Here is a 20448-nt window from a genome sequence, read left to right on the forward strand (position 1 = left end):
TTTTTAAAGACAGAGTAAGAAAGAGAGAAGGAGATGAGGTGGGGGGATCTTCTGCCCATTAACTCACTCCTCAAATCGCCAAAACAGTCAGATCTTGACGGGCCAAAGCCAGGAGCCAGGAACACCCTCCTGGTCTCCCACATGGTGACGGGGCCCAAATACTTGGGCCATCATCCACTGCCTTCCCAGGCGCATAAGCAGGAAGCTGGATTGGAAGCAGAGTGGCCAGGACTAGAACTGGCACTCCAGTACGGGATACCAGCGCTGCAAGCAACAACTAAACCTGCTGTGCCACGCCAGTCCCTTTTTATAATATTTTCTAAGCCCAGGATCAGGGATTGTCAGGGTATCATCCAGGTAGAAACGGAGACCATTCAAATCAGTGTTCCATCCCTGGATGCCATATATTTACACAAACGGTATGACTACTTTATGATCCCTGGTACAAAGTGTGATTCAAAAATAGTTTTTCAATGTATGAGTGCCATTTAGTTAGATTTCTTAGCCGTATCGTTGGGCTGGCTCTTCTTACCTTTTTCCCAGTTCTGTGCTGGTTCATCTATATATAGAATCTCTGCTATACTCAGGACATGTGCTGGGCTGGCTTAAGATAAATGTATACAATAAATAATGCAACCTGTCATACCACAGAGTCCTTTACATTTTTGTGTAGGTGAGCCGGGCACATATGTAATTCTACATAAATGCAAATTGTGTCACAAAAAGGAAGAAATAGGTATTGAGTTCTTAGTCCCACAGTCTGCTCTAAGTTCTGTTCATTCTTACCCATTTCTTTTCACAATGAGGGGGTGTTTTTATTTTTAAGATTTATTCATTTATTCGAGAGGCAGAGTTACAGAGAGAAAAGACTTCCATCCACTGATTCACTCCCCAAATGGCCACAATGGCTGGAGCTGGGCTAGTCTGGAGCCAGGACCTGCTTCCTCCATGTCTCACACATGGGTACAGGGGCCCAAGCACTTGTGCCATCTTCTACTGCTTTCCCAGGCCATAGCAGAGAGCTGGATCAGAGGAGCCTCCGGGACTAGAACCGGCGCCCATATGGGATGTCGGCGCTTCAGGCCAGGGCTTTAACCCGCTGCACCGCAGTACCACCTCATTTTTGTGATTCCTGATACAAGCTGGGGCTCAAAAATATTTTACCAATTTATGGTGCCACCAGTAGTTTTATAACAGCACTTGCGTTAGAAGCTGTAACTTAAAAACGTTGGTTTATTCAAATAGCTAAATGATACTTTAAGTTTGCTTTAGTTTGTATTTCTTGGGTTATTAATAAGCTAGAACTGCTTTCCCTGTGTTTACTTGCTGTTTGTATTTAGAGGCTCATTTTCCACTGTTGGCTACTATTAAACCATCAAGGATGCCAGCTGAGGAAATGCCAACAGCTGCTTCTGAGTGCTCACGAGCTGCCTGTGTTAACCTGCTCTGAACAATGCCTGCCCCTTACTGAGCTGGCGTGAATGCTTGTCTCTAGAAGACAGAAAACCCGAGTGTATCTTCTGTGCCTTTTCTTCCTCGAGGAAACGAGAAAGAGCATCTGTTGTTATGGAACATTATAAGAACAAATCTTCAATTTAAGTAACTTGATATAACTTCACTGTCTTCCGATGAACTAATAATCACATAAAGGAGAAATAAGACGTGTTTAATAACTGTGTATGGTTCTGATTATATAAAGTGTCTATGCAAGAGCTTTTAGATGCAATAAGAAACGAAATGCAAGTTAATTGCATTGTTTCAGGTTTGAAAAATAATCGCCAATCCCTACATGCCCAATTTAGGTATAATACAAAAGGATTTCTTGCTAATGTAATCAACAGATGGAATTCAGTTATTTTTTGCTTATCAAACTCACAAAGCAGATCATTGAAGGGACCTGGTCAGGATTTGAATATCCTAGTTGAAGGTGTTTTTCTTCCTGCCGTGTGGATGCTAAAAGCATGTTTGTCTCCTGTTTCTCTTTAGGTTAAGAAGGCCTTCTTTGCCTTGGTAGCCAATGGTGTTCGAGCAGCACCGCTGTGGGAGAGTAAAAAGCAGCGTTTTGTAGGTAAGCGGGTGGGCCTGGGGAAGAGTGAGGGGGAAGCTTCCGCACAGAGAGCCTCCAGCTTCCGAACGGGCGCTGGTTCAGGGCCGCCCTGGTAAACGCTGAGGCAGATTAAAGGACACTCTTTTTTTTAAAAAAAAAAAAAAAAAAAAAAAAAAAAAAAAACTTTTTTTTATTTGACAGGTAGAGTTACAGAAAATGAGAGAGAGAGAAAGAGAGAGGCCGGCGCCGGGGCTCACTAGGCTAATCCTCCGCCTGCGGCGCCGGCACCCCAGGTTCTAGTCCCAGTCAGGGCGCCGGTTCTGTCCCTGTTGCTCCTCTTCCAGTCCAGCTCTCTGCTGTGGCCTGGGAAGGCAGTGGAGGATGGCCCAAGTGCTTGAGTGCCTGCACCCCATGGGAGACCAGGAGGAAGCACCTGGCTCCTGGCTTTGGATTGGCGCAGCTCCAGCTGTGGCGGCCATTTGGGGAGTGAACCAATGGAAGAAAGATCTTTCTTTGTCTCTCTCTCTCACTGTCTAACTCTGCCTGTCAAAAAAAAAAAAAAAAAAGAGAGAGAGAGACAGACAGACAGACAGAGAGACTGGTCTCCCATGCAGGTGCAGGGCCCAAGCACTTGGGCCATCCTCCACTGCCCTCCTGGGCCACAGCAGAGAGCCGGACTGGAAGAGGAGCAACCAGGACAGAATCTGGTGCCCTTATGGGATGCCGGTGCCGCAGGCAGAGGATTAACCAAGCAAGCCACAGCGCCGGCTCCAGGACACTGTTAATTTTACCCTCTGGCCGGGTAGAGCTGACAGCACATGGGAAACACCATTGTATTTTCTGGAGCTCCTTTTACTTTGGTTGAACTTGTTTTGGTTCAGCAACTTCTGGGGACCTGTGTGCCTTTAGCAGCCAGCGAGCAGAATCCCTAGAGGGCCGCCGTGGTCAGACCTAAGTTAGCCGCCCTTGTCCACTGCCAGCCTAGTGTCGTGGCTGCACCACGCATCTACTGGGTGGACACCTTTTTACAGGACAGGCAAAATGTGGTGAACCATTGTTAGATCATTAAAAACCACGTGTAACTTAGGCCTGCTCAAACGCCGTCATTTCCCGTCTTACAACTGGTAGTAGACAGTGATGGTAGTGTCTCTGGGAGTACCCGTCATTTTATTGTGGGGTTAGCTCTTTATGTCTGCCTCCCCTTCTAGGCTGCGCATTCTTCAGGGAAGGGGTTCATGTCTGTGGATTTTTGTAGTCCTGTGCAGCACATGAGTGGTAGGCACTCCCTGAATGGTGACTGTGTGTTTAAAACCATTGTTTTCAGAATGTGTCCCAGGAAACCCAGGTGCTCCCACAAATGTCATGTTTCTAAAGCTTATGGAATACTCTGATACTGTGTCTCGTGTTTAAGTATTTTAGATGATTTACATGTGGGTGGGATTATTTTTGATATTTTATAATAAGTAAGTTTTCTGTCATTGATTTGCCAAATGCTGCAGTTAATTCCTTTGTACGTGCTGTCTAATTCCTGCTGCCTTGGTTTATCTAGCTTAATGTAGATACTTAGCACACTCATAATAGTTTTGAGTAATAGTTTGAGTGTGTTAAACATATTTGCTATCTTCAAAGTATATTTTACAAGCTTCTGTAGTAAACATTTCAGATTTGTCATTGAAGTTTTTTTTAATATTTTCTTGCTTTATTTTTAATATAGAATTGTTTCTTCCAGGAATGCTAACAATCACAGATTTCATAAATATACTACATAGATACTATAAATCACCTATGGTAAGTGGCATCAACCCTTATTAGTATTTTGGTAATTGCAGCCATCTGTGTGTGTTATGTGTGTAGGGATGTGTGTGTGTGTGTGTGTGTGTGTGTGTGTGTGTGTGTGAAGATATTCTGTGGGTACCTTTTCCTTTCTTGATTCAGGTTGGTGGTGGTGATGGTTGATTGTCCAAGTACATGTAAAGTGCAGAGAACTTCGCTGTACAACTACTAGGCCTAGTGAACGGCTAGCTTCACTGTACGTGATATGTTTGTGCATGAAGAAAGTATCTGTAGGAAGAACGAAGGGTCACAGCTTCTTTGTTCCTCTCTCAGAATGCTGTGGGGGAGCAGGACTCTGTGTAGTTGTTCACTACGTAGATGTTCTGGACGTTTGGCTGACTTCCCTCTGTTTGATCTCTGCAGTATTATGGGAATGTTGCAGGGTTGACATTCTGCATGGGACTTTGAACGGGAGGCCCTGCCCCCGCCAACTCTCACAAGGTGGTTGACCCAGCAGTGGCCTCGCTCTTGAGATAAGGTGGCCTAGGGCTTTATCTTTGCAGACCTGTCAGTTTGAGTAGAGCTTGATGTAGTCACCCAGCAGTTTTTTTTTTTTTTTAAGAGTTATTTTTTATTTGAAAGAGTTACACAGAGAGAGGAGAGGCACAGAGAGAGAGAGAGAGGTCTTCCCTCCGCTGATTCACTCTCCAGATGGGTGCAACGGCCGGAACTGCACCGATTTGAAGCTAGAAGCCGGGAGCTCCTTCAAGGTCTCCCACACGGGTGCAGGAGCCCGAGGACTTGAGCCATTTTCTACTGCTTTGCCAGGCCATAGCAGAGAGCTGGATCAGAAGTGGAGCAGCCAGGACTTGAACAGGCACCCCTATGGGATGCTGGCACTGCAGGCGGTGGCCTTACCCACTACACCACAGCGCCAGCCTCACCAAACAGGTTTTTGTTTTTTGTTTTTTTTTTTTTTTGATAGGCAGAGTGGACAGAGAGAGAGACAGAGAAAGGTCTTCCTTTGCCGTTGGTTCACCCTCCAATGGCCGCCGCGGCTGGCATGCTGTGGCCAGTGCACTGCGCTGATCCGATGGCAAGAGCCAGGTACTTATCCTGGTCTCCCATGGGGTGCAGGGCCCAAGTACTTGGGCCATCCTCCACACCAAGCAGTTTTAAAACAGGAATTATATCGGGGCTCGTGTTGTGGCACAGTGGTTTAAGTTGCCAGCTGCAACACTGGCATCCCACTGGGGTTCTGGGTCAAGTCCTAGCTGCTTCACTTCTGATCCAGCTTCCTGCTGATGCACCTGGAAAGGCAGTGGAAGGTAGCCAAATGCTGCTTCTGTGCGGGAGAGCAGGATGAAGTTCCTGGCTCCTGACTTCAGGCTGGCCCAGACGTGGCTGTCATGGCCATTTGAAGAGTGACCCAGCACATGGAAGATCTCTGACTCTCTGCCTTTCAAATAAAGTAAATCTTTTCTAAAAGTCTACTTTGTGGTTTTAAATAAGTAAATTTTAAAGTTGAAGAACTTCAGTTTGGACATCTTTGTGCCGGTTAGAAGAGATTGCTCCTGGCTGAGGGTAGCGGTGGAAGGCCCTGGCACACTGTCCAGCTCTCCTCTTAGACATTGATGGGAAACTGCTTCTTCCCTCCTCCTGTCACTGTGATGGTGTCGTTCTTCCTGCTTGGCCATGGGTCTGTTTGTGTACAAGGGTGGGAAAGAACAGAATCGTACACTGTGTTTATTTAGCTAGCATTAGTATCTACAAGGTGTCGAGTAAATCCAGTTAATATGTGTTACATGTCATGGTCAGTATTGTCCAATAATTAAGTTCCTATGTAAAATACAAAAATGAGTTTCCTCATAAGACATACACTGAGAAGGAAGTTGTACCAAAGACTTTGTAAATATTTTGCATTTATTTTCCATGCCTGATTTCGTGAATACTGCCCAGTGGCCGTGAATACCAGCTTCTCTTCATCATGGTTGTATCCCTGCTTTCAGACTACACAAAGCGCGATTTTTAAATTTTGATAAAATGAAGCCAAACCCATCCAACAAATCTCAGCTGTAGCTTAGTAACTCAGAATTGCTGAGAGCCAGTATACAGCTCGGTTTTTTGGAACACTTTAGGACACTTTTTTTTCCTCTGTATTTCCCCTCATTTTCTAATTATGAACAGAAATGCCATTATGAAAGATGTGTTTTATTTCCTTTTTCCCAGTATTATTTATGCCTGTGTTGTACATGTTCACATTTGTAAATAGGACTTTTTCCCATTTGCAGGTACAGATATATGAATTAGAGGAGCATAAGATTGAAACTTGGAGGGGTAAGCACTACCGGCTGTTAAAGATCCTTTCATTTCAGGGGGAAATGCTATACTTAGTGTGTAAATTCTGTTGGAATGCCACAGATCCATTCTCTGCTGGATAATAAAATGTTAATTAAAACATTCTACTTCTTTCTGTATTAATTCTGAAAGTAAGCCCTACTGCTTTAAATCCCATCCACATTTAGAGCGTGCAAGGCCATGTGTGAGGCTGGGACGAGACAGTGGAGTACACTGGACCCAAGCCCACGCTGCTTTTCACTCACACACACACATACACACACACACACACACACACACACACACACACACCACCTTCCCAACCACATGGAGCCACATTCACTAGGAAGGGTTACTTCCGAATTTCACCTATGTATAGACAATGTGCCAAAGGCAGGCCTAACTTCAAACAAAAGCAAGTATCTCTTCTTACTGAGACTTAATTATGGAGCAACCTGAGAACAGGTGAACCTTCAACTAGGTGACTTGGACCAGAGCACATGGAAATAACTTCAAGACTGCTTTGTTTGACCCATTAAAATCCACTCTTTACAGTCCTGGTACCCTTTTCTGCGGTGGAGCCATTTGTAGAATCCTCGTTTCACGATTGGGAAATTGTTGGTCTGAATGAGACTCATCACGGCGGCTATGGGGCTGGGGGGCCTAAGAACAGAGCCGCTCTGAGGACCCAGACAGACTGACCCAGAGGAACCTTAGTAGGGGGTTCAAGGAAAAGCCTCTAGAAAAGCAGGGGCGCACACACACACAGGGTCAGGGAGCTCCACATTACACACACACACACACACACACACACACAGAGAAAGCTCCAGATTACACACACACACACACACACACACAGAAAGCTTCAGATTACACACACACACACAGGAAGCTTCAGATTACACACACACACACACACACACAGGAAGCTTCAGATTACACACACACACACACAGCTCCAGATTGCACACAGACACACACACACACAGTGTCAGGAAGCTCCAGATTACACACACACACACACAAAAAAAACTCCAGATTACACACACACACACACACACACACAGAGGCTCAGAAAGCTCCAGGTTCCATCTCAAGGACCTGGCTTTGCAGCTCCCATAGTATGCGTGACACAAGCAACCCTGGTTGCTGGCTCTGAAATTGGAGCAGCCTTCACAGCCCTCTAACAAGCTCTGTGGGCCTTTGTAATTCCGTATGATTGGGAAGTTTCAAGGCCTCATGTTTGATTTGTTATGGCTTTATCAAGGCAAGCTAAACTAACTGGGTGAACATGGAAGCCACGCAGCCTCATTATGAAGCGGTTGCGTAACTTAGCACCAGGAGATTCTCCTGCCCCAGTACTGTGAGGGCTCGGCTTACGTTTCGGTGCATCGCGGCGCTGCGTGGCGCGGTGTTCGGGAGCAGTAGTGCCACGGTGGTCTTGAGCGCCTTCTCATCAGAAACCTAGTCGACAGCTTTGCAAAGAAAATTACCGTATGCTGCAAGGACTCCCAAGATGCAGTGGGCTTTGGGCATTAGTTGGGGAAAATACAGCTTAACAACCTTTCAGAGCAAAGTTTGTCAAATGAAAATGGTCCTAAGTAACTTCACCAATGCCTCGTTTCCTGGGGGCGATGTTAACCCGACAGCGCGCTGGCGGCCTCCGCCGGTGCTGCTCTCTGACCAGACTGCTTGGGGTTTGCTTCTGATTTTATAAACGTCTACCGTCAAATTGTGTTTTAGGTATTTAATTGTCCTTCAGAGGCAACATCCCAAGAAACACTTTGGAAGTTGGGTAAAATAGCAGTAACTGAAATTAACACAAGGCTGGGGGTAGATTAAATTCTTTTGATTTGGATTTTTAATTGTCATCTGTAAACTGAAAGATTTGAATTTATATAGTAATTGCAAACAGATACGTTACTAACTGCATGTTTTCTTTCTACAAATACAGAGCTTTATTTACAAGAAACATTTAAGCCTTTAGTGAATATATCTCCAGATGCAAGGTAAACTTGTGTTTTTTTTTTCCTTTGAAAACATTCAGATTTGTTTGTTTTATCACCACGATAGGTAGATGGAAACAAACAAACAAACAAACGGGTTCCATCTAGGTGGGGCCAGCCTCCTGAATTCCGCATACTGAGTTCAGCACATTCGGGGCCACTGCTGGGCCCGAAGACTGATGGTAGGCTGGGCAGGTGGTCACCCTGAGCAGATGACCTGGAGCAGAACCAGCCTAGGGATCTTGTTAAAATCACAGATTCCTGGGCCCTACCCCCAGCCTTTTCCATCAGAGCAGTGCCCAGGCATACACGTGTAAGCAGCTCCGCCAGTGATCCTGATCCGCACTGATGTTCAAAACAAGCGTCTCAGACACGGGGCCCAGGGGCTTGGCAGGTGGGGCTGCTTCTCTGCTGTCTTCTTCCCGGCTGTCGTTTCTGATCCAGGCCATGCGGGATGGCTGTGACACATTTAAGCGTTTGATTAAATGCGTCTTAAAAACTCAAGCCCACACTAGAGAAAAAGTTAAATATTTATTTGTATTATCTTATTTCCAAGTCTTAACGAGATACACCCGCCCAGCCTTCTTGTTGCCGGCACAGCGGGGCAGGGCCTGCTGTATTAAATCTGCGGGCTGGGCCAGCCAGGGCCAGAGCAGGAATCACTGCTCCCCGAGCCAGGCCCTGGCTGCGGCCCTCACCGCGCCTGAGCTCCCCAGTGCCGGCTTTCCTAAGGGCTTAGGTTTGGCTTCTTTCAAATAAAACCTCTGAGCGCACTAATTTAAAAGACTGCTCTCTAAAGATTGTTAGTTTACACTTGTCTTTCAGATGTATTAACAAATTGTAAAAAAAAAAAAAAAAAAAAAAAAAAAAACGGAAATTTCCTGAGATCTCCCATTTAAGTCTCCCAGAACACTCTTCAGTCGCTCAGCCTTCTGTTGTGATACACAGACACGGACACGCTCCAACGCTCCACGGCAGGGGTGGCCCGAAGTTTCCTGACGTTGCTTTTAAAGCCTCCTAACACCTTTGATGGCTTTTCCCACAGCCTCTTCGATGCTGTATATTCGTTGATCAAAAATAAAATCCACAGATTGCCAGTTATTGACCCTATCAGTGGGAATGCACTTTATATACTTACCCACAAAAGAATCCTCAAGTTCCTCCAGCTTTTTGTAAGTAGTTTTCAGCGTTTCTAAAGACATAGCTGCTTTTGCTGTGACATGCAAGTAAATTGGCTCCTGTTACTCTGCATAGAAGAAATTGCTGGTTGTGACTTCAGTTTCTTTAACTCACTGCTGTTTGAATTGTACATTCGCAAAGTTGATTCTAGTTCAAAAACAGTCACCTTTCAGTGCAAGGACCAGAGCAAGAAAAACTCTTGGAATTTTCTGCTTAAATTCAAGCCCTTTATCATGTGACATATGAATGGGAAATGAAGCCGTTTGCAAGGTAGTCTGCTTAAGGACTGGTGTACAAGAAAAATGGAGCCCGTGTTTAGAGCAAAAATTATTTTATGATGTGTTTATTGGTGTCATGGTTTTAGAAACATGTTCTAAAAATACTGTCCCCAAGATTGTCTTATTACTGAAACAATAGAATAACCCCCAGCACATAACACGTTGGCAAGAGCCTACCATGTTGGTCCAAATTAGGCCCCTATGACCCCTATGATCTGCAGGTTCTCAGCCGTTTTTGAAATGAGCCGGTTCATAACCATGCAAAACGTAGAGCCTCAGTGGTAGACCATATTGGAAAGGCACAGATGGAAGGGGGAGTTTTTGCAAGAGGGCTTTTGTGTTTGCCTTTTAATTACATGCACTGAAGTTGAGGTTCTGAGTGATCGGTGTAATAGACTCAGTAGGAGGCATTAATGGTTCAAAAGAGGTAATTTGAAGAAGAGTCATTTTTTTTAAAGAATGTGACAGATATTAAAATTCAGCTTCAAATTAGCTTTCCATTTTCGCCTCCACAGCTTCACGGAAGGAACTAAAATAGCTCTGTAGTCTTACCTCCTTTGAGAGGTAGGCTTCCGCCCTGGGAGCAGCCCTCGAAGGCCGCTCTTGCTGACAGAAGCACAGGGCTTAGCACTGAGAGAGGCACCGTTTGTGATCACACCAGTCCTGCATTTCACAGCTTATAGAGCGAATAACACTCTTTGTGGTTAAATAAATGCTAAGAAAATAAGAAGAGTAATTTCTGCCTCCCACCCCTCCCCGCAAAGAAAAAACCAGAATGTCCAATAAATGGGCAGCCTAGGAGAAAAGAATGAGGCTTGTATCAGGATTGTTTACCAGACTTTGCGTCTGGGATGCAGCAGCCTTAGCGTATGAGGTTTGGCAGGAAGGGAGGGGGCAAGTGAGGGCATGGACTCGCTCATCTAGAGGAAGAATGTCAAGTCAGCCGTGAGCACTGACTGCTCTGTCCAGCATTGTCCTCAACGCAGTTTTCACTGAGAAATCCTTGCTGCTGCCCTGTCAGGTTGGTGTTCTCGTGAATCCCCTGTGTAGTTGGTACCACTAGTTAGGTTAGTGACTTTGCCAAGGTTCTGTGTCTGGTAAGTGGGAGTGCCAACATCCAAGTCAAGCCTTCTGGTTCTGCAGCCACCGCCTTACCCTCTGATGCTCGCCCCCACCCACCAGCCCTGGGAGGCAGGCATTTGTATCACCTAGTGCACGCGAGGCGAGGGCCTGGCTCAAAACACACCAGAGTCACACAGACAGGAAGCGGTAGGTGTCAGACCCTGCCGGCTCTAACTCCCAAGCCAGACCATTGGTGTTCCGCACAAGAGGAAGTAAAAGTTTGAGACTGGCCTTTGCAAAGCTGCTTGAGGTCCTTCTCGTCCTTAAAAAGGAGAGGGGGTTGCCCTTGCCTGGTATCGCCTTCCATTTGGGCCAGTGTGGTAATTAGAACCATGCTGCTAGAATATTCCACCACAGGTTTTCAGATAAAAATATAGAATCTAAACAAATACATTTCCGAGCCTGGTTGTGACTGAGTTAGGAGATCACTTCTGAGAAAAGGTAGCATTACCTTTCAAGACACTGAAAGCTAGCCTAAGCCTCCAGTATAGAACAGGGAATTATCCTGTATGGAGATGGACTAGATGACCTAATAGGTCTTTTTTTTTTTTTCTCTAAATTTCTAGGATTCTCATGATTTGAATATTGATGAACTCTTTGACTTGAACATTTTGTTTCTTCTAATTGTTCATCTTTTCCTGATAATTATAAGGTACACCAGGAGGATGGAATCGACTATACCCTTTATAAAAGGTGGATTTTGAAACAGTAGACCTTATTTTGTTATAGTCAAACACGATCCTAGATTCTCTCTTCTGACTTATCCCTCCTCCTTTAAAAGAGCCCTGAAAAGGAAAGTTACTTTTGAAAGGTTCCTTTATACTTGTTCCGTTGGCTTGTTCTTTGTTCCTGGTAGACAGCGATCGGAGTCCTCCGAGGAGAATCCCGGGTGTGGAGGTGGGATGGAGTGAGGGCTGGCCGGGCGGCGCTCAGCAGCCCCATGGGTTGTTGCTGCGGGTCTGGCAACCTGTGCGTTCTTAGTAAGTGCTACTGAATGCTGCGGCCAGGGCCAGGAGCTGCGGGTGAGTGTGCAGAAGGAAGGATCGCACTCCCGGCGGCTCGCAGGTCTGATTCTTGCAGATAGACCTGTTGGCTCCCTTCTTCTATCTGCTTTCTCAGAGAGTGGAAAGAAGGCGTGTTAGCATGTTGCTCCTTGGCTGTGTTTCACTAAGCAGTTAGCTATAAGCAGAGGTATAGCTATGCAAACTGGTTTGAGCAAAAGATACAATTCTTACATGTAACTTTCTTGTATTAATTCAGACATCCCGGTAGATTGTTAGAAAAGACTAATTTGTCGGACATAGTTTTTCATTGAACTGCACATTTGAGCATGAGAAAGGTGTGTTTTGGTGCTAGAACATGTGCGTTTGTCTTCCTGCCTAGATGTCTGATATGCCAAAGCCTGCCTTCATGAAGCAGAACCTGGATGAGCTGGGAATAGGAACGTACCACAACATTGCCTTCATATACCCAGACACTCCTATCATCAAAGCCTTGAACATATTTGTGGAGAGACGAATATCGGCCCTGCCTGTGGTGGATGAGTCAGGTTCGTGCGTCTGACCTTGCCAGTGGGACGGGCGCAGCTGGTGGGCTTGTTGGGGTAGCCCTGCTGTGAAAGGACCAGCACGGCAGCTAAGGGCAGAGGGAAGGCTTAGAGATGGTGCATACACGGCTCCCAGGAGCGCTCGGGACGATGAGGATTTTAAACTGTCAAATTTCCATTAAGACCCGATTCCCTAGCCGTTTAAGAACAGCCCGTCTGTTTGTCAGCGCTGAATCCCTAGTAATCAGCCAGTTAGGACTGTTTAAATGAGTTATTTTTTGTCTCTAAGATGTATTTCTAACACGTATTTTCATTTTTAGGAAAAGTTGTAGATATTTATTCCAAATTTGATGTAATTGTAAGTATTTTTAATTTTTTAAAACCTGTTGTCCAGGATGCATTTTAAAATATACTCATTTCGTCTGTTTTCATGCTTGCTTCTCGTTCCTTCTCTAATAACTGCTAACTGTTCTGATATTGGGATCCTATCAGAGTTCTGAGGATTCCTCATAGTAATTGTACTGTAATATTCTTTGGTTTATCAGTGATTTGTAAATTAGTAGCATCTTAAAATTCTCCATCTTCCAGTGTGTTTTGTCCGTCACCACATGTGCGTGTGTTGTAAGCCGTGACGTTTCTGTGTGGAAGTTGCTCTCTATTTTGCCGGCTGGCGTGCGCTGGTGCACCCATCAGTGGTCGGTCCCCTGTGGAATTTACCCCATTGCCCGCTGACTACCTACCGCGCTGAAGAAGACAGCACGCATGTTACTAAAGTTACGTGTTCAGTAGAGTTCCGTGAGGGCGCATGTTTGAGTCCCTCATTCCAACGTGCCGGGGTTGTTGTTGACGCCGTGTCTTTGCATCTGATGCCCTCCCTCCCGCCCCCCCTTCATTCGTGAATGTGCGTCCGGGGAGTTTCACACTCTCTATGGGCACCGAGGTTCTGATGGCCCCAGACGCGGGCCCGCCTGCTGCCACAGCGCTGACCTCACGGTCAGTACTCTCTTGCGCTGTCTCAGCCCTTCCGTCCATCCTGTTCTGTTCATAATAGACACCAAGTTGCCGGCGCCGCGGCTCACTAGGCTAATCCTCCGCCTGTGGTGCAGGCACCCTGGGTTCTAGTCCCGGTCGGGGCGCCGGATTCTGTCCCGGTTGCCCCTCTTCCAGACCAGCTCTCTGCTGTGGCCAGGGAGTGCAGAGGAGGATGGCCCAAGTGCTTGGGCCCTGCACCCCATGGGAAACCAGGATAAGCACCTGGCTCCTGGCTCCTGCCATCGGATCGGCGCGGTGCGCCGGCCGCAGCGCACCGGCCGCGGCGGCCATTGGAGGGTGAACCAACGGCAAAGGAAGACCTTTCTCTCTGTCTCTCTCTCTCTCACTGTCCACTCTGCCTGTCAAAAAAAAAAAAAAATAGACACCAAAGACTATGCTCAGTGGGATTCCGGTTGAGCGGGACCCTGTGAATTCATCAGAGCCCTGAGAAGCCGTTCGGATCGATAGGACTGTTCCTCTGCCATGATGACGCTGTATCCTCATGGCTCCCCCAGAGGCTCCCCAGAAACAACTCGGTTCCCTGGGGAGCTGGCGGAGCAAGCCCATCACTGTGGTTCCCTGGCCCTGTGCACTTGTCACCCTTTGCAGACGCTAGTTCACCTCGCCAAAGATTCTACTCCTGCATAGTGTGGAGCATTAGTGTAAGAGTGGGGAAGAGTCTCTGGCAGGATATGCAGTCAGAATGTAGCAGCATTGCTTCCTAATTAAGGTACACCTTGTAATGTGGGGGCTTTAATTATGCGCGGCACGATGAGGCAGTAACAGTGCTGATGGCGTGTTGTAAGCTGGAAGGAGAACTTTGATGTATGGTGCTACCAAACTAAGACAGACACTAGAGTTTCTAAAAGTCAGCTGGCCTTAAACTTGCGACTTTTGCTCATTAATTGAGTTGAATGACTTGAAATGAAAGGGTGTGATCTCTTCTGTGGCTTTCTTACAGAATCTTGCTGCTGAAAAAACGTACAATAACCTAGATATCACAGTGACCCAGGCCCTGCAGCACCGCTCGCAGTATTTTGAAGGTGTCGTGAAGTGCAATAAGCTGGAAACACTGGAGACCATTGTGGACAGAATAGTAAGAGCCGAGGTGAGGCAGCTTCGCAGGTGCCTGCCTGCCACCCCGACCCCACCCCAGTTACCCTGCAAGAACGAAGCGGCAAGTGGTGCCCGGGGAGCTGGGGCTCACTTGAAGGCCCAGCGAGGGAGCGTCCAGGTTCGGTCAGAAGTCCCGATGCCACAGTTGAATCGCACATGCTAGTGAGACAGTTTTATGGCTTAAAACATGGGTAGCTGAGGGCAGGCGTCTGGCCTACCAGCTTGCCCCATCAGAGTGCCTGGCTCAGCTCCCAGCTCCGGCTTCTGACCGCAGCTCTCTGCTGGCACAGACCTCTAGGAGGCAGCAGCGATGGCTGCAGTCCTTGGGTCCCTGCTCCCCACGGGGGACACAGCAGGGCTTTGGCCAGGCCCAGCTCTGACTGTTGCCGGCATCTGGGGAGTGGACCAGCAGATGGGAGCACGTGCTTGCGCACATATGCTCGTGCGCGCTCGCTCTCTCTCTCTCTCTGCCTCTCAAGTTGTTGTTTTTCATTTTTAAATGTACTTGAGAAGGCAAAAGTTGTCCCAGGAACTTGAAGTTTAATGGCAGAATTTATTAATTCAAAGTTAAAAGTCTAATATACATAACAAAGTGAATGCTAAATCCATAACATGAAACTTTTTAAGTGGAAGTGCTGTTCTCTGTCCACCAGCATCTCCTTCCTGCCTCAGACGCTAGTCAGTGGTGTGGGAGCGCCCCGCCTGCAGAGCCGGCCGCGGTCGCCTGCTCTCCTGACGGGTCCCCAGAGGCGTCCCGGCAAAGACTTTGCTCCCCGGGGAGCTTGTTGGGGCAGCCCATCGTGCGGGTTCCTGGTGGCACCCGGCACCCGTTAGATGCTAGTCCACTTCTCCAAAGATTTTCTTCATGTAAACAGAGCATTAGAGGGTAAGAGTGGGGGACGTCCCGGGCAGGATCTGGAATCAGAGTGTGTAAACGTTGCCCTTGACTTCACTCGCGGCAGTATTTCGAGATACACTTGGCATAACACTGGCGTAAAAGACGAGAGGAGTCATTTTCTGGCCTGTCTCACTGAGCATGCACGTGGATGGGAAGTCCTTCCTTTCTTGTTAGGAGTTGGAGGGTCCTCCTGCTTGGCACTCTTTAGGACGAAAGGGCGCGACTGTTCCTTCTGGAACAAGCGCTAATTAGCCCACACTCACTCACGAGAAGTCGGTTTGATGATATAAATGCAGAGCAGAAGCCCAGAGGCGGAGTACCTGGTTGGTTGGCAGGCTGTTACCGGGTGACCTGGACTTGCATGGAGAGTGGTGTGAAGCGCCAGCGCTCCCAGAGGGCCCCAAAGCCCCTGTTGACGGTGTGGTCGGGTGTGGGGAGCAACTCGGACTAGACTAAATTACTGGAATTAAGACTTATTCTATGCATCTGCTCTCCCACAATATGGCGCTGGGAGAGGAGTAAACAACTTCTACACAGCTGCCTCCAGTTCGACCAATAAGCTGCAGGAGCTGATCTTGCTCCTGATTGGAGGAGAGCAGCGTGTTCGGCGTGTGGGTAGCAGAGTTGGGATTGGTGGAAGAGGACTATAAAGGAGGAGAGAGACAACATACACCAGGAACATCCGGATAACATCTGAGCAGCCCCCGAGAGAGCCCGCCGGTGGTGTGCCGCTCCCCTGCAGAAGTGGGGAAAGTGGCAGGGGGAGCCGCCCCTCCACGGAGGTGGAGGGATCGACAGCCAACCCGGGAAGGGCCGAGCAGACAAAAGAACAGCGCAGGGTCTAGTGTCGTTCCTCCGCGAATGGGGGAGCAACAGTCAGGGTCTCACTCCCCCTACCCTGGCTTCCGCTCCCACGGCTCTGCCCACTTCCCGAGGCCCTTGGCAGGAAGTCCCTCCTACACCCGCACACAGCCTCCATCACTACATGTTCTCACAAGGCTCTTAACTGGCTTCCCATTGTCTTCATGTCCTTGAACCCCTGGGCCTGGTGAAGGTTGTAAGCAGCAATGGGCGAGGCCCCACCCTCACAGTTATAGGGACAGTGGACGTTGACGGGATGGCGTTCTTTACGACGAGTTTAAATCACGTTACAGGAGGCTGTTTTGTTGGTGTGGAACAACGCCCGCGATCTCTTGCTAAGTGACAGAGTCTGCTCCTGCTCGCGTTGTGCTGCTTTGTGTCACTGTAGGTGCCTGTGCACAGCCAACAAGACAGAGCTCCCCCACGGTGCCCACAGGGCGGGGGTGGGGGTGGGGCGTGCACCTGGGGGCGGGGGAATTCCCGTCACAGGAAATAGGGACTGGGGACAGCAAGTTGCCCTTAAGCAGCATCCCCTAAGGTAGACTTCTTGACTCTGTCCTCGTTAGAATTATGTGACCAGGGCCGGCGCCGCAGCACACTAGGCTAATCCTCCGCCTGCGGCGCTGGCACCCTGAGTTCTAGTCCTGATCGGGGCGCCGGATTCTGTCCCAATTGCTCCTCTTCCAGGCCAGCTCTCTGCTGTGGCCTGGGAGTGCAGTGGAGGATGGCCCAGGTGCTTGGGCCCTGCACCCCATGGGAGACCAGGAGAAGCACCTGGCTCCTGCCATCAGATCAGCGGGGGGGGGGGGGGGGGGGGGGGCCATTGGAGGGTGAACCAACAGAAAAGGAAGACCTTTCTCTCTGTCTCTCTCTCTCACTGTCCACTCTACCTGTCAAAAAAAAAAAGTAAAAAATAATAATAATTATGTGAACAGATGATTCCTCGCAAGGCCATCAGAACCACTTTTTAACATTAATGGAGCTTGTCGGGAGAACAGTACACAGGATCAGTAATGACTCAGTTTACCTCTGTGACCTAAACATACCACCGACCTGTAGGCCCCTCAGACAAGGAAGGTGAGTAAGCGTAGACTGAGCCATGACCGGCGAGAGCAGGTTTTTGGTAGTCACTTCTCTCCGGTAGACTTCGCTGAGCTCGTGGGGTGAGACGATTCTGTTGGACCTTCTGTAGTCAAACGGTGACCAACTTGCCATTACTGGATGTTTGCTTGGTGTTTATTTGAGAGGCAGAGGGAGAGACAGACGGAGAGAACCATCCACTGGTTCGCTCTCCTGATGCCCATAACTGCCAGGGTCAGGAGCCAGGAACTCAATCCAAGTCTCCCACGTGGTGGCAGGAGCCCACCTGCTGCTTTCGAGGTCTGCTTTAGCAGGACCTGGAGTCGGAGTCGGAGTCGGAGCCGGAGGCAGAAACAGGCAGGCGCTGTGCTGCAGGCATCCTGACCAGGACTTCACACCTCCCGAAGGCCCGCCCTGAACGTTAACAGTAAATGCTTGTGGTGCAGAGGTGAAGGGTTCCTGCTCCAGCTGTGAACCATCACTGTAATTTATAATTATAGCTAATAAACTTCTGTCCAGGACACTGAGGAGCCAAACATTTTAGTAGAGAAAAGTTTGAGAGAAATCTGTGGATAGGAGGACGATGACTACATCACTTTTTCTTTTTTTTTTAATCTAAAGCTATGCTGTCAGAAATATCACCAGCACAGTATTGCTGGAGACAAGATGTAAAAGTAGGCTCCTCCCATCTCCTGTGTCCCCGTTTCGTGCATAGGCAGGGTCTCCGAGGCCAGCAGCTGGCACGCGGCAGCCTCGGGCCACGTGGGACGCTGCGAAGTCGGCGGGGCGCGCTGCTCTCGCCTTGCCGGCTGGGGGCGCGCCTTGTCACAGGGGCGGCTCAGCACATGCGCCCTGCGTTTGTACAAGACGTTAGCGCAGAAAACTGTGGACAAACAGCATCCATTTCACTTCGGTCTGGTGGGTCCTCCTGAGGATAGCTAAGACATGGGCTTCCTAGAGGACGGACACCGCGGGAGAGGAAAGGGATCCAAGAGCCCTGCCCTGGGTTTGGCTTCAGGGTCCTGAAGTTCAAACGCTGAGCAAGACAGCGCCAGCTCGCTGTTCCTACAAACGGTGCAGCCAGTCAGCCCGCGCTTTCCCACACAGCTCTGCCCCGCTCCCTTCTCCCCCTTGTGGGGTGTGCTCATTGTCCAGTGTCCCCCCGAAACCCATCGTCCCCTCTCCGAGCTGACGTAACCCCTCGAGCACCGGGTCTTTCTCATCTAACCCTCCCCCGCGGCCTGCCTTTCTCCCCAGGTCCATCGGCTGGTGGTGGTGAACGAGGCGGATAGCATCGTGGGGATCATCTCCCTGTCCGACATCCTGCAGGCCCTCATCCTCACACCAGCAGGTAGAAAGGCGGGGAGGGAGCTGCACAGGCGCGCGCGCCTGTGTGTGTATGTGTGTGTGTGTGCGCGCGCGAGCACGTGCGCGTCGCCCTGTGACCCGTTTCCTCCTCCTCCTCTGCTTTGAAGTGCAGTGTCTGTCAGATGAGAACCGTCTACACAGAGCGGGGTCGCGGTGAAGCAGCCTGCTGGCGCCCCGCAGTGCCTAAATAATCCAGGACCCGGTGCCGTATTCCTCAGAACCGTCTCCATTAAAAGTTCAGTTCTGCTTTATTCTGAGAGCTAGTAACGAAAAAACCCAAAGGGAAGTGTTTTGGGTCCTAACGGTTGAAACCTCCATCTTCCCCTTAAAAACAATTCACAGACGTCTGGAGTAGATAAAACAGCACACGAACACTTCGCTTCGCTGATGCTCTGTGGAGGTGACGTTAGCGACCGGATGGCCAGACTGAGGCCAGCAAGCTCTCGGGTCCCAGTCAGGAGGAGCGCAGAGGGAGGCAGCACAGGCCCTCCTCTTGTCCCCTGCATTCAGTGGTAGGAGGGGGCTTCGGGGGGTAAACCAGCAGCCCCCGTTCCCCCCCTCCACTCTTCCCACTGCTCTGCTCCCCAGCCCCGCCTCTGGCAGGAGCTTGCTCTCTGAACCCTCAGGAGTTACACAGTAAGTGATGTGTGCACGCCAGTTATCGATTTTCTTTCATTCAGAAGTGCAGCGCACTCAGCTAAGGGCACAGTTCGTCTGTAACCTAAACACATGCACCCTGAAGGGCCGCCTCCCACCCCGCCGTCTCCTGGTGCTCACTGCGCGAAAAGGCCAGGGCCTGCCGTGGAGCAGTGGTCTCACGGGCGCTCCTCGGCTCGCCTGCAGCTGTGTGAAATGTCCATTTGGGACCCACCCCCGCTTACATCTGCTGGGTCAGACCCACGCCTGGGGTGTGGCACGGCCCTTTTCAGGCGTCAGCCAGCGTTAGGGACCTGAGCCTCACAATGGCCTTTATAATCACGTAAGGCTGTTCATCACAGGGTGTGCAAAGCTAAAACCGGAGGCGGTCCCAGTGCCTTTGAGAGGAAGGGTGGATACAGGGGGGTTTGTTCATTCAGTGGACTGCTGTACAGCATTGAAAATGAACAACACAGCTGTCTTGGGCAGCGGCGGCATCCCACAAACAGCCCTGAGCAAAGGAAGCGCAACCGCGTCCCAGGATCGCTTTTCTGTAACTCTCCTGGAGCAGCCCTGCCCAGACAGGGAAAGGCCTCTGCCCCTGGCGCCAGCTCATCCCCACAGCCCCAGGCGCTCCAGTTCATTCCCACGGCCTGGGGCACTCCAGCTCATCCCCACAGCCCCGGGCGCCAGCTCATACCTATGCGCCTTCAGAGACCCCTTTCCAGGTGCCGCCCCACCAAGGCTCAGGGCCGGATGCATTGCAGCTGTCTGCGGCCCTTTGGACATGCTCATTGCAGACAGAGTAAACCAGGCAAGAGAGTGCCCCCCGCCCCATGCCTCCTTGCCTCAGAGCATAAGAATGAGAAGATAGGGCTGGGTAAGTCGAAATCTCCATCCTGATTGGATATTTTCAAATTCGAAGCCAACACTGCTTCTCCTAGCCCTGCCAGTGCAGGGAGGAAGTGTATCTCACATCTGGAAATTGAAATATAGCTTGCTGTAGGAGTTATGTCTAAAAGAAAGGAGTAGCCGACCCGGGATTCCTTGCAACACTGTGTGTTTAACACTCGGGGCTGAGGGAAGTGTCCTGTGCCCCCTGACAACTGCGGGGCGAGCGCACCCTGGGAGGAGAAGTCGGGGAATGCCCCTGTCAGAAGGAGCGGGAG

General features: G+C 49.4%; 1 protein-coding gene across 10 annotated transcripts in view; it reads left to right on the forward strand.

Moving 5' to 3' along the window:
* PRKAG2 (protein kinase AMP-activated non-catalytic subunit gamma 2) overlaps positions 1 to 20448 on the forward strand; it is a 312250-nt gene that overhangs the window by 289581 nt on the left and 2221 nt on the right. For all 10 annotated transcript variants that reach the window (XM_051857058.3, XM_051857059.3, XM_070077300.2 and 7 more), the window contains 9 exons: positions 1987 to 2068; positions 3777 to 3835; positions 6112 to 6157; positions 8112 to 8166; positions 9209 to 9335; positions 12126 to 12291; positions 12609 to 12646; positions 14282 to 14428; positions 18533 to 18626. In XM_051857058.3, the coding sequence (XP_051713018.1) occupies positions 1987 to 2068; positions 3777 to 3835; positions 6112 to 6157; positions 8112 to 8166; positions 9209 to 9335; positions 12126 to 12291; positions 12609 to 12646; positions 14282 to 14428; positions 18533 to 18626 (814 nt within the window). The remainder of the gene's footprint in view (positions 1 to 1986; positions 2069 to 3776; positions 3836 to 6111; positions 6158 to 8111; positions 8167 to 9208; positions 9336 to 12125; positions 12292 to 12608; positions 12647 to 14281; positions 14429 to 18532; positions 18627 to 20448) is intronic.

Source organism: Oryctolagus cuniculus, chromosome 7 (assembly GCF_051225735.1).
Source record: "Oryctolagus cuniculus isolate XC-2025 breed Fujian yellow rabbit chromosome 7, ASM5122573v1, whole genome shotgun sequence".
In the NCBI taxonomy this organism is placed as follows: Eukaryota; Metazoa; Chordata; class Mammalia; order Lagomorpha; family Leporidae; genus Oryctolagus; species Oryctolagus cuniculus.